This window comes from Desmodus rotundus, chromosome 7 (assembly GCF_022682495.2).
Source record: "Desmodus rotundus isolate HL8 chromosome 7, HLdesRot8A.1, whole genome shotgun sequence".
Taxonomy (NCBI): Eukaryota; Metazoa; Chordata; class Mammalia; order Chiroptera; family Phyllostomidae; genus Desmodus; species Desmodus rotundus.
The window spans coordinates 100,198,125-100,215,256 of record NC_071393.1 but is presented as its reverse complement, the minus strand read 5'-3'; the positions used below and the strand labels follow the sequence as shown (position 1 = coordinate 100,215,256).

At 33.9% G+C, this 17,132-nt stretch overlaps 1 protein-coding gene across 2 annotated transcripts in view; it reads right to left on the bottom strand.

Moving 5' to 3' along the window:
• Window positions 1–17,132, bottom strand: part of STYX (serine/threonine/tyrosine interacting protein) — a 36,181-nt gene that overhangs the window by 7,023 nt on the left and 12,026 nt on the right. The window contains exons 3-9 of one of the 2 annotated variants that reach the window (XM_024567414.3): window positions 16,101–16,154; window positions 12,437–12,534; window positions 9,269–9,329; window positions 8,858–8,894; window positions 8,397–8,436; window positions 8,253–8,303; window positions 5,967–6,039 (exon numbers count right to left, since the gene is read on the bottom strand). In XM_024567414.3, the coding sequence (XP_024423182.1) occupies window positions 5,967–6,039; window positions 8,253–8,303; window positions 8,397–8,436; window positions 8,858–8,894; window positions 9,269–9,329; window positions 12,437–12,534; window positions 16,101–16,154 (414 nt within the window). The remainder of the gene's footprint in view (window positions 1–5,966; window positions 6,040–8,252; window positions 8,304–8,396; window positions 8,437–8,857; window positions 8,895–9,268; window positions 9,330–12,436; window positions 12,535–16,100; window positions 16,155–17,132) is intronic. The other variant, XM_045201374.2, reaches the window with a different exon arrangement.

Below are 17,132 nucleotides of genomic sequence, written 5' to 3'. Positions count from 1 at the left end.
ATGAGCGAAAGACCTACAACCTGTATGAAAAATGGGCAAACCATAAGGAGTTACTACTTTTACTGCCATTATGACAATAACCAAAAAGTTTGTTAAAATACTTTGACTAGCAGTACTGATCATGGTATGGCCAAAAGGGTCCTCCTTGTTTCTTGGTGGTATTAAGATTACATTATGTCAGTCTTTTTAGAATCAATTTGACAGCATCACATTTCAAATGCCCTCTAACCAGAAATTCCACTTTGATCAGTTATCTTGTAACAGGGTACAGAGCGTATCCCCCACAATCCTTAATTGGGGGAAGGGAGGAGTGAATGATACCATGTTTAGGACACAATGCATAACAACTGTTAGTTAATAGCCATGCCTTCCTGAAGCGAAGAGGGTTGCCAACCAGGGCAAATTCTGTACGTAACTGTGAACGCTCAGGGACTCATGACATAGCTGGGGGGCTCACACAATGCCTGCATGAGAGGCAGGGGACAGATGCCCACCCTGGATGTCCGTGTGTGTCACTTGGAATTCTTGCCCTGGCTAAAGATGGCAGCCACAAGAAGGTAAAAGATACGGGGGAACTGGCAAAAATGGTGGACACTAATACATTATAGGAGGGGCCAGATATGACGTCACACATGAAATTCCAGGCACAGCATTTAAATAATGGCAGGCTGAAAGAAGAGAAGCCACGCAGTTGAGGGTAGGAGAGGTCTACTGGGAGTCAGGGAGAGAGCCACGATGGCCTGCCTGGATAAGATGGGGGCAGAGCTGAGGGAGCTGCAGGGACTTGCCTAGCCACCCAGATCTGTGAGGGATGCTTGGAGCTGAAATGTGACCAGGAATGCTGATCTTCAGACTCCTGCTTTTCTGAAAGACAGTACCTCTGACTGGTGTATTCTGGAAATGGCCTGGCTTGGCAAAGGGAGGAGGACTGTGTTTTGGGGTTGATTTAAAGGGAGTGGGTCTTAACAGCAGAAATCCACTATTATTCTAAATATGTATAACCTTTAAATAAACAACCCTTTCCTTTTTCACCAAAGTCTTGTATTAGGAGTCATTCTTCTTGGTAGTCAGCAACTGAACCCCACAGCTGTTCCATAACAGCACTGGCAGGGTTCTGTAACAATCTTACAGGTATACTCACACATGTAAACAGAGATGGTCCTACTATTCTTTCCAATATTGTTTACAATCATGAAAGGCTATAAACAATCTAAAGGCCTATGTATAAGGAACTGGTCATATAAAATTCTTATCTATGTAATATACATACAAAAATATTTTTCAAGGCCTTTGACCAAGAGGGAGGAATAGGAGGATACAATTTACTTGCTTGCACAACCAAAAGAAGGATAACAACCAATTAAAAAAAAAAACCCAGAACTGCCAGAAAATCAAATTGTACGAATGTCTGAAAACCATGGAGTTAAAGAAGAAACATTCAACCAGACTAGTAGGAGGAATGGAGATGGGAAGATGGGGCAGGGAGGACATACAGCAAGGCAGAGGCTGCTAGACTGGGTGGTCCCACATTCGTGTGCAGATAAACCCAGAGAAACAACTGGGGAGCAAGACAAAATGCACAACCCAGGGTTCCACTGTGGGAAACCAAAGCCTCAAAACCTCTGGGGGTTGCAGTAGTGGGAGAAACTCCCAGTTTCACAGAAGAGTGCCCTGGAGGGGCTCACGGGATCCTAGAACGTACACAAACTCACCCATGTTGGGAATCAGCAACAGAAGGGCCCAATTCACTTGTGGGTAGCAAGGGAAGTGACTAAAAGCCAGCTGAGGGCCGAGCAAGCAGCAATGTTCCCTCTCTGACCCCTCCCTCAATATAGCACAACAATGTGGCAAAGTGGGTTGCTCCGCCCTGGCAAACACCTAAGGCTTCCCCCCTTAAAATATAACAGGTATGCCAAGACAAAGAAGTATGGCCCAAATAAAAGAACAGTTCAAACCTCCAGAAAAATGAACTAAATGACAAGAAGACAGCCAACCTATCAAATGCAGAGTTCAAAACACTGGTAAACAAGATGCTCACAGAAATGGTTGAGTAAGGCCACAAAACAAAGGAAGAAGTGAGGCTACACAAGTGAAATAAAGGAGAATATACAGGGAACCAACAGTGAAGGGAAGAAAACTGGGAATCAAACCAACGATTTGGAACAAAAGGAAAAAATAAACATCCAGCCCTAGCTGGTGTGCCTTAGTGGATTGAGTGCTAGCCATGAACAGAAAGGTTGCCGGTTTGATTCCCAGTCAGGGCACATGCCTGGGTTGTGGGCCAGGTCCCCAGTTGGGGGCATGTGAGAGGCAACCAACTGATGTTTCTCAAACACATTGATGTTTCTCTCCCTCTCTTTCTCCTTCCCTTCCTCTCTCTTTAATATGAAATAAATAAAATCTTAAAAAAAAAAAAATTCAACCAGAACAGAATAAAGAAACAAGAATTCAAAAAAAATGAGGAGAGGCTTGAGAACCTCTGGGACAACTTTAAACATTCCAACACCTAAATCATAGGGGTGCCAGAAGGAGAAGAGGAATAGCAAGAAATTGAAAACTTCTCTGAAAAAATAATGAAGGAAAACTTCCCCAATCTGGTGAAAGAAATAGACTTGCAAGTCCAGGAAGCTCAGAGAATCCCAAGAAGTTGGACCCAAGGAAGCACACACCAAGACACATCATAATTACATTACCCCCCAAGATTAAAGATAAGGAGAGAATCTTAAAAGCAACAAGAGATAAAGAGAAAGTTACCTACAAAGGAGTTCCCATAAGACTATCAGCTAGATTTCTCAAAAGAAACCTTGCAGACAAGAAGGGGCTAGAAAGAAGTATTCAAAGTCATGAAAGACAGGGACCTACATCCAAGATGACTCTATCCAGCAAAGCTTCCATTTAGAATGGAAGGGCAGATAAAGTGCTTCCCAGATAAGGTAAAGTTAAAGGAGTTCATCACCACCAAGCCATTATATGAAATGTTAAAAAGACTTATCTAAGAAATAGAAGATCAAAAACTATGAATAGTTAAAAGATAACAAACTCACAATTATCTTCAACTGAACCTAAAGAAACAACAACAAACTAAGCAAACAACTACAACAGGAAAAGAGTCACAGAAATGGAGATCACGTGGTGGGTTATCAGCGGGGAGAGGGAAGGGGGCAAATGGGAGAAAAGGTACAGGGAATAAGAAGCATAATTGGTAGATACAAAATAGACAGGGGGAGGTTAAATAGTATAGGAAATGGAGAAGCTAAAGAACTTATATGTAAGACCCATGTACGTGAACTAAATAGAAGGAATGCTAGAGGGAGGCTGGGTACAGGGTGGAGGGGGATAAAGGAGAGGAAAACAAATGGGACAACTATAATAGTATAATCAATAAAATATACTTAAATATTTTGCAGGTACAGGTATATATGTTGTTTTAAAATGATCTTTAAGATATACTATTAAGATTTATTTTTCATTGTATTTTCCTTAGGCATTGTTGAATTTTAAATTTTTTAACCATGAGTATATATTACTTTTACAAATACAGAAATCAGTTTTAAAAAAGGTGTTTTTTCATAATAGGATTAAAAGGCAATGAAACTTATAAATTACAGGTAGCTTTGTGTTTATAATATAAAGATGGAATAAAAAACATTTTACACAAACAAGGTAAAGAGAGATACCACTGTTTCTCTTTTAAATGAAGTAAAATTTAAAAGTAAATTGAAAACAAAAATGAGGTAAGATTTAAAGTATGGTAACGGAGACAACATATATTGTAATGCATTTGATGTCTACATTTGAGATGTATTCCTACATAACTGGAATCAGCCAGAGCATATTTTTCAACTTATGATTTTCCTTCTTGGAAAAAATTAAACTTGTCTAATTAGATAATTATCTTTTTTTAGTGCATCTTCCAAGCACCAACAAAATCTGAAAAAACCTGGGAAAGATAAAGCACATAAAATTTTAAAAGTTCTATGTAGTATACTTAAAATCAAAACTGTTGGGAGGGAGGTGGGTTCAGCTGGGGTGGGGTGGAGGGATGGGGAGAAAAGGCATACAACTGTAATTGAATAACAATAAAAATTAAAAAAAAAAAGAATTAGTGAGAAGGAAAAAAAAATCAAAACTGTGATCAAACAGGAGAAAAAAAAATGGAAGAAATTTCTAACGTGAATTATCTTATCTTTAACAACGTGTCCTTAATTCTTTTTTCTGGTATGGCAGCTTTTTAGAATATTCTTTTGGCCATAATACCCAAATCAATATACAGATTTAATGCAATCACCATCAAAATTCCAATGTAATTTTTTTAAAGAAAAAGAAATCATCAGGTATGTATGAAACCACACCCCTAATAGTCAAAGTGATCCTGAGAAAAAAGAACAAAGCTAGAGGTATTACACTATCAGACTTAAATTATACTACAAAGCTAAGATAATCATAACAGCATGGTATTGGCAGAAAAACAGACACACAGACCAAAGAAACAGAATTGAGAGCCCACAAATAAAACCTCGTATATGTGGGCAAATAATTTTTTGATGAAGGAGCCAAAAACACACAATGGAGAAAAGAAAGCTTCTTCAATAAATGGTACTGGGAAAATTGGAAAACCACATGTAAAAGAATGAAACTAGATTACAGTTTGTCCCCATGTACAAAAATGAATTCAAAATGGATCAAAGACCTAAATATAAGATCTGAAATAATGAATTACACAGAAGAAATTTAGTACATAGGTACTAAACTTATGGACCTTGGTCACAGAGAACATTTTATGAATTTGACCACAAAGGCAAGGGAAGTAAAGGCAAAAATAAATGAATGGGACTGTATCAAACTAAAAGGCTTCTGTAGAGGAAAAAAAAAAAAAAAACCCAACAAGGAAACAAAAAGGCAACCAACGGAATGGGAGATATTTGCAAACAACACAACACCAAACAGAATGGGAGATATTTGCAAACAACACAACACCAAACAAGCAATCCAATTAAAAAATGAGCAGAGGACCTGAACAGACACCTCTCCCAAGAAAACATAAAATGGCTAACAGATATATGAAAAGATGTTCAACTTCATTAGCTATGAGGGAAATATAAATCAAAACAAGATACCACCTCACACTCGTTAGAATGGCTATTATCAACAAGACAAGTAATAGCCCAAGTGTTGGAGTGGTTGTGGAGAAATGGGAACCCTCACTGACTGCTGGTGGGAATGTAGACTGGTGCAGACACTATGGAAAACACTCTGGCGGTTCCTCAAAAAATTAAGTAGAGTTACAATGTAAAGCAGCAACTCTCTCCTGGGTACCTACTCAAAAAACTTGAAAATATTTATTTGCAAAGATATATGCATCCCTATGTTAACTGCAGCATTAATGCATGGTGGCCAAGACATGGAGACAACCAAAGGGTGCTTCGATAGAAGATTGGATAAAGAAAATGTGGTACATGTATACAACGGAATACTACTCAGACATAAGAGAAGATGAAATACTGCCATTTGTAACAACACGGATAAAGCTTGAGAATATTATGCTCAGTGAAAAAAAAATCAGGAAAAGCTAAAAGCCGTATCATTTCACTCATGTGGGATATAAAACTGAAACTCAATGACACAGACAACAGTATGGGGGTTACCAGAGGTGGGGGGATAAAGAGGGCCACATATATGGTGACAGAATATGGTTTGACTGTGGGTGGTGGGCACACAATGCAATATGCAGATCATGTACCACAGAAATGTACACTTGAAACCTATATGCTCCTAAATGTCACCCCAATAAATTTAATTTAAAAAAAGAAAATTCTTTTCAATAGAAATGTGAACTTGAAAAAAGAATCAAATCAGATTACAGCAATTTTGAAGTATTTATGAATTAAATTCTGCACCTAAATTACACGAACTTGAAATTTTAATTATCCTACTTTCTGACTGCCTTGCAGGGGAAGAAAAGTTACCTGAAGTTGATGGACAAATCCAGCATTAGGATTAATACAAAATCTTCTTTCTTGAACATAAGCAAATGCATCTCTGAAAACAGAAAAAAAAATTGTTATTCATGAATTAATTTTTCCAGAATTCATCTAAAATAGAAACTTATCTAAAAATTTATCTAAAGTAGGAAATCATACTCATATAGTTTATACTCCAGAGTGGTAGTGAGTTGTAGTGGAAAAACTGACAGCATGATCAGACAAATTACAATAAAATGGGATTGTAATTCCTATCTTGGAGGGTTACTGTGAAGATGGGAGATGATAAGTGTAAAACACTTTGTATAGCATCTGTCACATAGTATTGTACATGCTCAAAATATTACCATTGGTCAATGAGAAATGTATCTACTTCTTTGTGTTGTTATGAGGCTTAAATGAGATAAAAATGTCTATAATAATACCTGGAACATAGCAGAGACACAATAAATGGGAGTTACTATCAATATTAATATTATTACTGACAAGATACCAAATAAGAAAGAGAATATATAAGTCTTCCAATGCTTATTAATCTTTTTCAATTAAGTAAACAAAGCATCATTTTCAAATAATATTCCTTTAAGAACTGATAATTTTAAGCAAAACTTTTCTATTATAATTTAAACACAAAGGATACAAAAAAAGAAAATAAACATTTGAATGTTTACTATGTGTCAGGCATGTGGATCCAATGCTGAACATAGCTCAAATGAAGAGTAATGGAGAACTTGGTATAAGGTGGAGAGGTTGGTAAGTGCATGCCATTTAAGTTTCTTTGGCCATGTTAAGAATTATTAAGGATCAGAAACCTCTGAGAGCTTTTTGGGGTAAGGTGATTATACAATCAGATCAGGTTTATCTTGAAAAGATCATTCCAACTGCAGTGTGGAGAACAGAACAGACTGGAGCAAAGAATACAGGAGACCACTAAGAAGGTTCCTAATGGAAGAGTCCATGGAAGACACAACTGGAGCTTGGATCAAGGGGATTAAATGATGAAGAGGAAGATATACTGATACTCCGGGTATTGGGTTGGCCAAAAAGTTCACATGGGGTTTTTTTCTGTAAAATAAAAGACATTTTTCGTTTTCACCAATAACTTTACTGACTTGGGTATTTTCTGTATGTCAGCTATCTCCCGCTATTGGCTTCTAGTGGATAGAGATCAACGGTGCTGCTAAACACCTTCTAATGCATAAGCTAGCCCCACAGCAAAGAATTATTTAGCCAAAATGTCAATAGTTAGCCAAAATGTCAACAAGAAACCAAGAAACTTCACAAACCACTTTTGACATGTTCAATCAGTCGCAGCACCTTTTCCATACACTGCACAAATCTTTGTGTGTTTTTACCTTTCTTGAAAAAATAAAGCATAATATGCTGAAAATGTTGTGTATTTTTTCCATCTTTAATATTAAAATGGCCACACAAAAATTCACTTACCAATTTTGCTAAGTTTTTAAAAAAATTCATGCTGATATGAAAGCTGTCAAAATGCAATCTAACAAAATTGTTTCGAATGAGGATAAAGACAAGTAGGCGCTAACAAAGCCATCTTATGGAAAAAACAAATGAATTTTTTTGGCCAATGCAATATATTTTAGGACATAAAACAGACAGAATTTGGGTAATAGATCAGTTTGGGAGATGGGGAGTAAAAGAGGGAGGTATCAATGATTACAATATTTCTAACTTATACAACAACAACAAGACATATTAAGAAAAACAACACTACACTGGCCAGGGTTTTGTTTTGTTTTGGGGTGAGAAGTTCATGACCCCTCCTCTCTCTTTTTTATCTTTGTATATGCTTAGAAAAGATAATTTTGGATAAGAAAGACTATACTAAATTATAAATAGAAGCTAAAACAATTTCTAAGTAATTTTTCATCCAACTACTATTAAAGGAAAATATATTAGTCTCTTAAACAAGGAAAGCAATAACATCTGTGTCTAGGAGTTTTTAAACTCAGATTAACCAATTCCCTAGCAGTAAGTAGTTTTCCATAGATTATTTAACTGTAACTACGTTGGCTTCTTAAAATAACAACAGCACCAGCTCCATAAAACCAAAAATTTAGCCGAGGTAGATAAGGTACACAAGCTACAAAGGTTAGGAGACTAAGCATGGGGTATAATGGCCTACCTATTCAAACATAACTAGATAATAAAAGCAAAAGAATATTAACTTCGAACTCCCAACATCTCTATTAAGCTCCATGTTAGTAAGAATTTAAATTGTGGCTAGGTTTCAGAGTACTTTCTTACCTGTACTTCATTCCAAATGTTTCCATAATATATGCAATAACAAAGGCAGCACTGAAAAGGGGAAAAATAATTTAGAAAAAAACAGCAAACACAACTCATTAATTAAATGCTAGAAAAAAAAAAAGATTATCTTAAACTTCATACCTCCTGGAGATCCCTGCATTTCCATGGACTAGAACTTTTCCTGAAAATTAAGAAATAGTTTTTCTGACAGAAAAAGACCTGCTTCAACAGCTAAAATATGTTGAAACCATGTACGATACTACATTAAAATAAATCTTTTCTTCAACATTTTATATATAACACTTGGATATTTATTAATATTAAAATCATTACAATTTATTTACACTAACTGTGTAAAGAATACAACAGGCTTTTAGGCTAAAGATATTTAAAGTTGAGCCAGAATTTGAAAATCGTTCCATAGGGATATTTAAGAAAGGCTAACCAAACTATACAAGAAATCAAGAAAACACAAACTTGGGAATAGCCCATTATATATAATTATGACTTCCATATCCTGAATTTAAAGTGAATATTAACTAATGAATTTAATAAACAAATATACTCCTAAAAATAAACATTAGCTAAGTAATATTACTTACCTCCGGCTTGTAAGCTCCCATCAATAAATTCTTTAGTCTGAAGGCAGAGACATGTGTTATAATAAAACATATGGATTAACAAACATAAAATATATAGAGTGAAATAAAATACACTGAAAATGATTTCCTATTAATATATATATGAATACAAATTACATTCAGGAATTTTCAAAATGCTACAGCGACAACTATTTCAGGTTTTAAAAATTATATAGAAACTAAAATTTAATTGGAATTCAATACATTCAAAGTGTGATTTCTCAAATTTTCGGAAATAATAAAAAGGTTTTAAAAATAATAAATTTAATAATCCCACAATTTTCAGTCATAACAAAGTAAAAGTTTCAGAACCACAATTAAGCAGTCAAGCCATAAATACATTTTAAATGACATTAAAATACTGATACCTACCATGGGGAAAAAACGTATTATATTTTCAACTGGATTATCTGCAATATCCAAAACTAAGTATCTGAAAATAGAACATTTTGTGATAAGCACACTTTCAGGTAAAACTCTTTATGTATTAAAAAACTTTAAAAACTTTTAGACAACCATAAAAAGAATGCAAAACAACTTTCAAAGTATTATATTCCCAAGAACTGAACCACAGATTTTGTATTGCTCGAAACATAGGATTTAAAGCCTTAAATAACATTAACATTTCTCTGATATTTTAGTATAACAAATATATCTGGTTCAAATAGAAAAATCACAAGTAGGAAGAGACCTTCGTCCAAATCAGAGTGGGCCTAGAAAATAAAGACAAAAAGTGCGTGTGTTCATTATTGTTATTCTTCTATTTTTACCATTTCCCTAGGACTAGAACAGAAGATTCTTCTCTGAATGGTCCTGTGATCCACCCTCCTTATAACCCTATAGAGGACAATTCAGAAGAAGCCTGAAGGATGAAAGAGAAGAAGCTAATAAAAACAGAAAGCAGTCTGATGGAGTCGTAAGTCAAACATTCACTGATTGAACCAACCACCAGTAGGGTAAAAAAGTCAAGGGACCGCCTGTCCTAGAATTTTACACTTTGGGAAACATTAAACATAAGACGTTATAAATATACTAGGCTTTTTTTGTTAAAAGCTTCCATATTCTAGCGCATTCATGACAACCTGTTTATTAACACACTATAAATAAGTTATGAAGTTAATTTTTAAAGTCAATATTGTTTTAAAAATTACAATTCTTTAATGATTATTCTAGCCTTATCAGAGAGAAGCTGAAGCTCAGGATCCAAGGATAATCCAATGTAAAAACCGTAAGGATCCTGACAATGACAGTATGTGATTGGGTAGACCTGTTACATAAAACATTGCTTCGGGGAGGAAGAAGTTAATTCAGAGTCAAACTAAAATATTTTACTGCATGTCATTTTGAGTGTCAGAAACTACTGGTAGACCTATCAAGCTATAAGTCTAAGTACTCTGAATCTAAGGAGAAAGCGTTCTCCATTAGGATAAAGAACCTGCTCAGGGTACTAAAAACAAATGTATAGTATGCCACTGTAAAATATATTTTCATTTTCTATAATATACGTAAGTCTATATGCATGTATACCTAATACCCATATACAATAGAGAAATAATTAGAAGGAAATATACTAAAATGTTAGCTTAAGAATATCTTCTGAGTTGGGGAATTATGAATGACTTCTTAAATATTTTTCGTGGTATCATTCTGGTCTTTTCAAAGTATGTATAAAGGACAAGTATTTCTTTTACAATTAGGAAAAAAGCAATTTATTTTATTTTAAAATATAGACGTTCCTCTTTTAAAACTAGTTTTTTTTAACTGAAAAATATGTACACATAGCTAAAAGTTCTAAACTATAAAAAATATCTGCAATGAAAAATAGGTCTCTATACTATCCTAGACCCTGAATTTCCCTTCTCAGAAGCAGTGACGGTCAAGTTTCTAGTCTGTTAATCCAGAAATTTTCTATACATATACAAGAATATATATGCCTAATGCTTTGTATATATTTTTAAATACAGTGAGAGTTTACATGGTTCTGCACCTTGATTTTTCTTTCTTTTAATACTCACCCAAGGATATGCTTATTGATTTTAGAGACAGTGAGTGACAGAAACATCAATGTCAAAACACTGATCATTCCCTGAGCAAGGATCAAACCAGCAACCTAGGTATCAAACCTGACTGGAAGTCAAACTTTTGCAATCTTTTGGTATACGGGATGATGCTCCCATCAACTGAGTCACCCAGCCAAAACTGATTTTTCTTTTAATAAATCTTAGAGGTTATTCCATATCAATACACATAGAAATATTTCATTCTTTTTCACAGTTACAGTATTCTATTGTATGTTCACATAATATACAGGGTCCAGCACAAATAATGCCCTTTTTTTTATTATAAAATCTATTGCAAAATCATAAGCATATAATTCTGTAACATAACAACATTATATTCAAGCACACCATGTAACATTTTAGGTGAAATGTTCAAATTAAAACTATAAATTATTACACCCATATCATTACCCTACCAAGCACAATCAAGCAGGCGTTATTTCTGCCAAACCCTGTATTTTACAGTGTCTTGAACTGATGGACATTCAAGTTGCTTTCATTTTTACAAACAATAAAGCAGGGCATTAAAATATTTTTAACATACATGCTTTTATACAGACATAAAATATCTCAAGCATGATATTCAAGGAAGAATTTTAATAGCAGCTGCTTCTCAGAAGAGAAGCTGAATGTCCAGGTTTACAGGAGAAAAAGAGACTTATTTTCATTATGTAGCTTTTTGTACTATGTGTACCATACCCTTAATTTTAAATATAAAGTTAAAATAGAGAAGATTAAAAATCATTACATGTTCAACAGCATTCATTGCAAGATAAATGAGAAAGGCAAATTAAAATTACATTAAACATCATTTTTTAGTCCAGGAGATTTGGAAAAATCTTTAATGTTTTATAATTCTGCCTTGGAGAGATACCAGAAAGAATCATTCTCATACACTTCATAGTGGAAATGTAGATTAATCCAACTCACTGGAGGGCAATTTACAACATCTATTAAAATTTTAAATACCCATATCCAGCAGTTACACTTCTACAAATTTATCCTATTGATATTTCCACATATGAATTAAATGACACGTACAGGGATGCTCACTATAAGCTATATTAGCAAGTCTGGAAACAATCTAAATATCCAGTGATAGAAGGGTTGAATAAATTTTCTTGTAGTCATACAATGGATTACCGTGCAACTTAAAAAGAATAATGCATCTCTAAGTAACAACATAAAGCTATCTCCAAAAAAATAAAAGTATAAAAAGCAAAGATTTATCTGTAGGAAATATGCTTATATATGTAACATTACTCTGGAAGGATAGTCAAAAATAAGTAACAACTGGATGCCTTTTGGAGGAGACTTGAGTATCTAGGGGACAGGAATAGGGAAACCTACTTTTCAGCATACATTCTTTTGAACCTTTAGAATTCTGCATTATGTGCATGAATTACTTATGTAAAATATTTTAAGGAAAATGTATTTTTGCTGCAATAACACTTTAATAAATCATAGCAATAATTCTTACCTAAATAGTTGTTGAAAGTTTGGTTTAATAAAGTTTGCTTCAATATTTTGTCTTATGCATATTATATGGGTTACTCCATGTTTCTGTAGTATAGGTAGCTATAAAAAACAGAGGTAGGGGGAGAGAAAAAGTTTAAAATACAAAACATCTTCTTAGTGTAACACAGATATTTGAAAATACATGATTTAGCATTAGAATTAATACAGCCATATCTGAGCTTTAAATAAAGGAGATTAAAGCTAATTTTAAAATAATATACCAGAAGTAATCAACAAGAAATTTCAATGATTCAAGATTAATATATTACGTGTCCTCAAAAGGTTGCATCTATCATTTTAGAGACTGATGAGAGTTTAAATGTAATTTATTTGGAAAACAATACTATGTAGTGGCTAAAAGCATGGAGTTAGGAGAGCCCAAGCTTTATATCCCAGCTCTACTAATGACCTGAGCTCTGTGGCTCAGTTTTCCAATGCGAAGTGGGGAAAACACTACCTGGTCACTGAGTGGTTGTTAAGAATTATATATGATAATATATAAGGTGTTTGGCATAGTGCCTTTACACATGTCAAGTGTTTAGTAAGTAGTAATTTCATATATTGACTATCATCTTTTTTCTTTAGAGGAGACTAAGATATAACAGCTGTTCAACACCACTGACCTAGTTAATAATAGCCGTACCAGAGCCCAAATCTCTAGGTTACTTCTGGCTTCTCCCAGTACACTTTTTCTATTATAAGGCAGAATTAATTTATATAATTCATAGAATCTAATTAAACCTTTCAGGATTTCAAAATTCTACTAAAGTTAAAAAAGGCAACTCCAAATGATATCTTATTATATACTGTGGTGCTTTTTTGGCTTGAATTATATAGCTATTTAACATGACAACTCTAGGAAATATCACATCTTAATTTGCAAGTTATTATAGGTTTCAGTGAATTTATAGATGATATGTTAATATCAAAATGTAAATTCCATGAGAACAAGGACTTTGTTCATTGATTTATATTAAGCATGTGTAACAGTGCCTGGAATATAGCAGTTATTCAATAAATGAATGAACAATTCAAGCTGGCATAATGAATCAGAATTAATAATCTTGAGTTGTCTATACTTTCATCTTATAATCCTATATATTTAATTCCCACTTTCTACATTAAATAGTCCTAAACAGTAATACTAATAATTCATAAGAGAAATCAAAGGATAATTTATGTTTATTATGGACTGAATGTTTGTTTCCCCTAAAATTCATGTGTTGAAGCCCTATCTTCCACGGTGATGATTTTAGGAAGTGTGGGTCTTTGGGAGGTACTTGGCCACCTCTCTATGGAATCGGCTTAGATGAGGTCATAAGGGTGAAGTCCCCATGATGGAATTAGTGATCTCATAAGAGAAAGAGACCAGGTTCCCTCTCTGTCATGTGAAGATACACAGCAAGAAGGCAGTCTTTAGCAAGCCAGGAAGAGAGAACTCACCAAAACCTAATCTTGTTGACAGCCTGATCTCAGGAGGAAGCCTCCAATACTGCGAGAAATAAATGTCTATTGTTGAAGCGATCCAGTCTTCTATTATAGGTATCTATTATTTTGTTATAGCAGCCTGAGCTGATTAAGAAAATATGGCTTCAAAAGTTTTAAATATTAATTTTTTTAGCAAATTTCTGATTCTAGCAGAGATCAGAGTTAAATTATCTTTGTATTTCCTAAGTATATCCTGAGTAGGGGAAGGCAGGTAAGCATTTGATAAGATTAATAATTAATGTTCCACATTCACATTTATGCAACTACAAAATGAATTCAACGTTCATTCCTTTATTTATATTTGACGATAATATATGAAGAAATTTTAGTATCAATTAATATGAGGAACTACAAGACAACATACATAATTATGGACAACAATAATTTGAAAGCCCCTTATTAATACGTAAATGCAAACCTTATCAAAGTAGGACCCACATGCAATATAGCAAAGAGTATTTTTTACTACTCAAGAGATTTAATTATATAGAGCAACTTATGACCTTATTATCCCTAAAGCAATAGAAAAGTTTTACAAAAGAAATAGTTTACTAGTTATCACAAAGAGCCTTAATTTGTCCTTTTTGATTGAAACTGTATTAGAATGTAATAAAGGAGAGGCTTAAGTGAGTCTTAGAAAAGGAGTTTATTCCATAACATTTCTTTGTCTCTACTGTAATTTTATTCTTTAATCCTCATCCAAGGATATGTTTTGTGATTTTAGAGAGGAAGGAAGAGAGAGAGACAGACAGACACAGAGACAGGCATTGATTGGTTGCATCCCATACTGGGAATTAAATCCCACCAGATATTAAACCCTCAACCTAGGTATGTGCCCTGACCAAGGATCAAACTCGCAGCCTTCTGGTGTACAGGATGATGATCCAACCAACTGAGCCACCCAGCCAGGGTCTATTATAATTTTTTTCTTTTGTTGTTGTTACATATTTTTGGAATGATGGCATGAAAATAAACACGGATGACTCAGGGTAGGAAATAATCAAATTTTGTCACACAAGCTTTTCCTTTGTCTAATTAAGATTCTGATGACATTTAGAGGAAAAGGTTTTGAGGAGATAGATCTGTAAACAAATACATATTATTTAATATGATAGATGGTATATGGGAATACAAAAAGCAAATAATATAATCTAAAACCATCTTGAAGGCCAGTATTTTGTGAATACTGCATTATTTGGCCAATAACTTTATGTTTGTCTTTTACAAAGTCAGTCACATGTAAGTCCTACAGTTACCTACCCTATCCTTTCCAAGCCATCAAAATTGACTAGGATGCCCCACCTGTCAAAAAGCCTTCCACTTTCGAAAGGAATGACTCAAAGCTCCAAGTCACCCCAAACTCATGAATACGTCAAATTGTATCAGGAAAGTTTAAAATTCTACCGTTTTAACAAAACCTACTGTAGGTAGATATACATAATAATGACTTCTAAATAGGCAGAGTTTGGGGGATAATATTTGTGATACAATGTTTCACCTTCTAATTCAAAGAGAATTAGTAGGATTGTTATAATTCATAGGGCTGAATCCTCTAGGTAGTAGCAATAACATTGTTACTTATATTAAAATAAGATCTGTCCTCTTAACTGTGTAACTGAAGAAATGAATTTCAGTTTGACTATATAAGATATTTTTACATGGTGCAATACTTTATAGCTTGGAGCATTCAGACCTCTAAACTCTGGAAAAACAAAAATAAGATCTGAGTCACTTCGATCAAAATGAGTGTGTGTATGTGCATGCAAACACAGATAGCAACATATACACTCACCCTTGATAAGGAAAGTTTCCTTAATTAAAAATCCTTATTTTGGGCTTTATATTTTTAGAAGAAAAATAAATCATTAAATAAAGGTCCATTCTTTGGTAAATCTTTCGAATATATGGATTTCATGAGAAAAATAAAATATAAAAACTCGGATGTGATTTGTGGTGAAATACTTGAGAATCACTGGCCCACTAAAATTTAGAAAGAGGTAGGTACTCCAGAGTGGAAATTACTGTTAACATGAAATTATTTGTGAACCCTCCCTCAAATAAAACTCTTATGAAAAAATAAATTACTCCAAAAAAGTTGGTAATAAAGTCTCTTGATAAACCTAACCTAAAGTTCATACCTTGCTTTTCATAGCAGAAGAATATGGGCCTAAAAACAATCCAGGTAAAATTTCCTAGAAAAAAAAAATTGAGATATTTACCATCAGCAATTTAAATCTATATAAAATATGTACCATAAAAGTAGATTTGTGAGGTGTTTACATAGTTGTTATAATAATTTTCTAAAAAGCTTATTGTTTAGGGAGCATTTCCTAACTTGAGCAAATGATTGGGAAGAGAAATGCAGGTATGCTTTACATATCAAATGAGATATTCAAAGTCCAAATGTGGTTCTGAATAATATATTCCAGATATTTGAACTTCTACAGGGCTCTCCCTCCTCCCCCGGAGTTTTATTGACAATAGTGCTTTTCTAAGCAGTTTGGGTAGAATTAGTACACTGTATTGTTATGTTTTACATTAATAAAACATCTCTAATTTTACTTCTATTCTCTGCTATAATCTAGAAATAGGCATAAAGAAAATCTTCCCTTTGGAATGACACAAAACCTAAATTCAGCCAAGTCAAACGCAGCACAAGATACAACAAGATTAAACTGTTATCAATAGTTAATAAGAGAAGAAAAGTATAGCAAAGTTAAAAATAAAGACCAATATCAAATGTTTGCTTACTGACAGTTTCAACAATTTAAATAAGTACCTTCTGTATGTTAAACTGAAATTCATTCTGTGTGACTCAACATAGTAAGCTTTCAGCTGGGCTCTATCATTCCCAAGATGCTAACATAGGATAGAGTATAGGATATCATATTTGTGTATAGGCCTGGTTTCTCCTACCAGCTTCTTATGGGCAGAAATAACATCTTACTCATCTTTGCATTCCTTACAGCACCAAGTAAAATGCCTCATAGGTACTCACATATTTTTTAAAAATTAATTTTCACTAAGAAATAAAAGAAAACAGATTTTTAGAAGTCAAAGGATCCCCAGGAGCAGAAGACATTGCTTGACCCCTAGGTCCAGCAGAGTTGACTATGAATGCTGAGAAATGTAAAAGAAGAATGAACTGTTATGACGATTAGCTATAACTT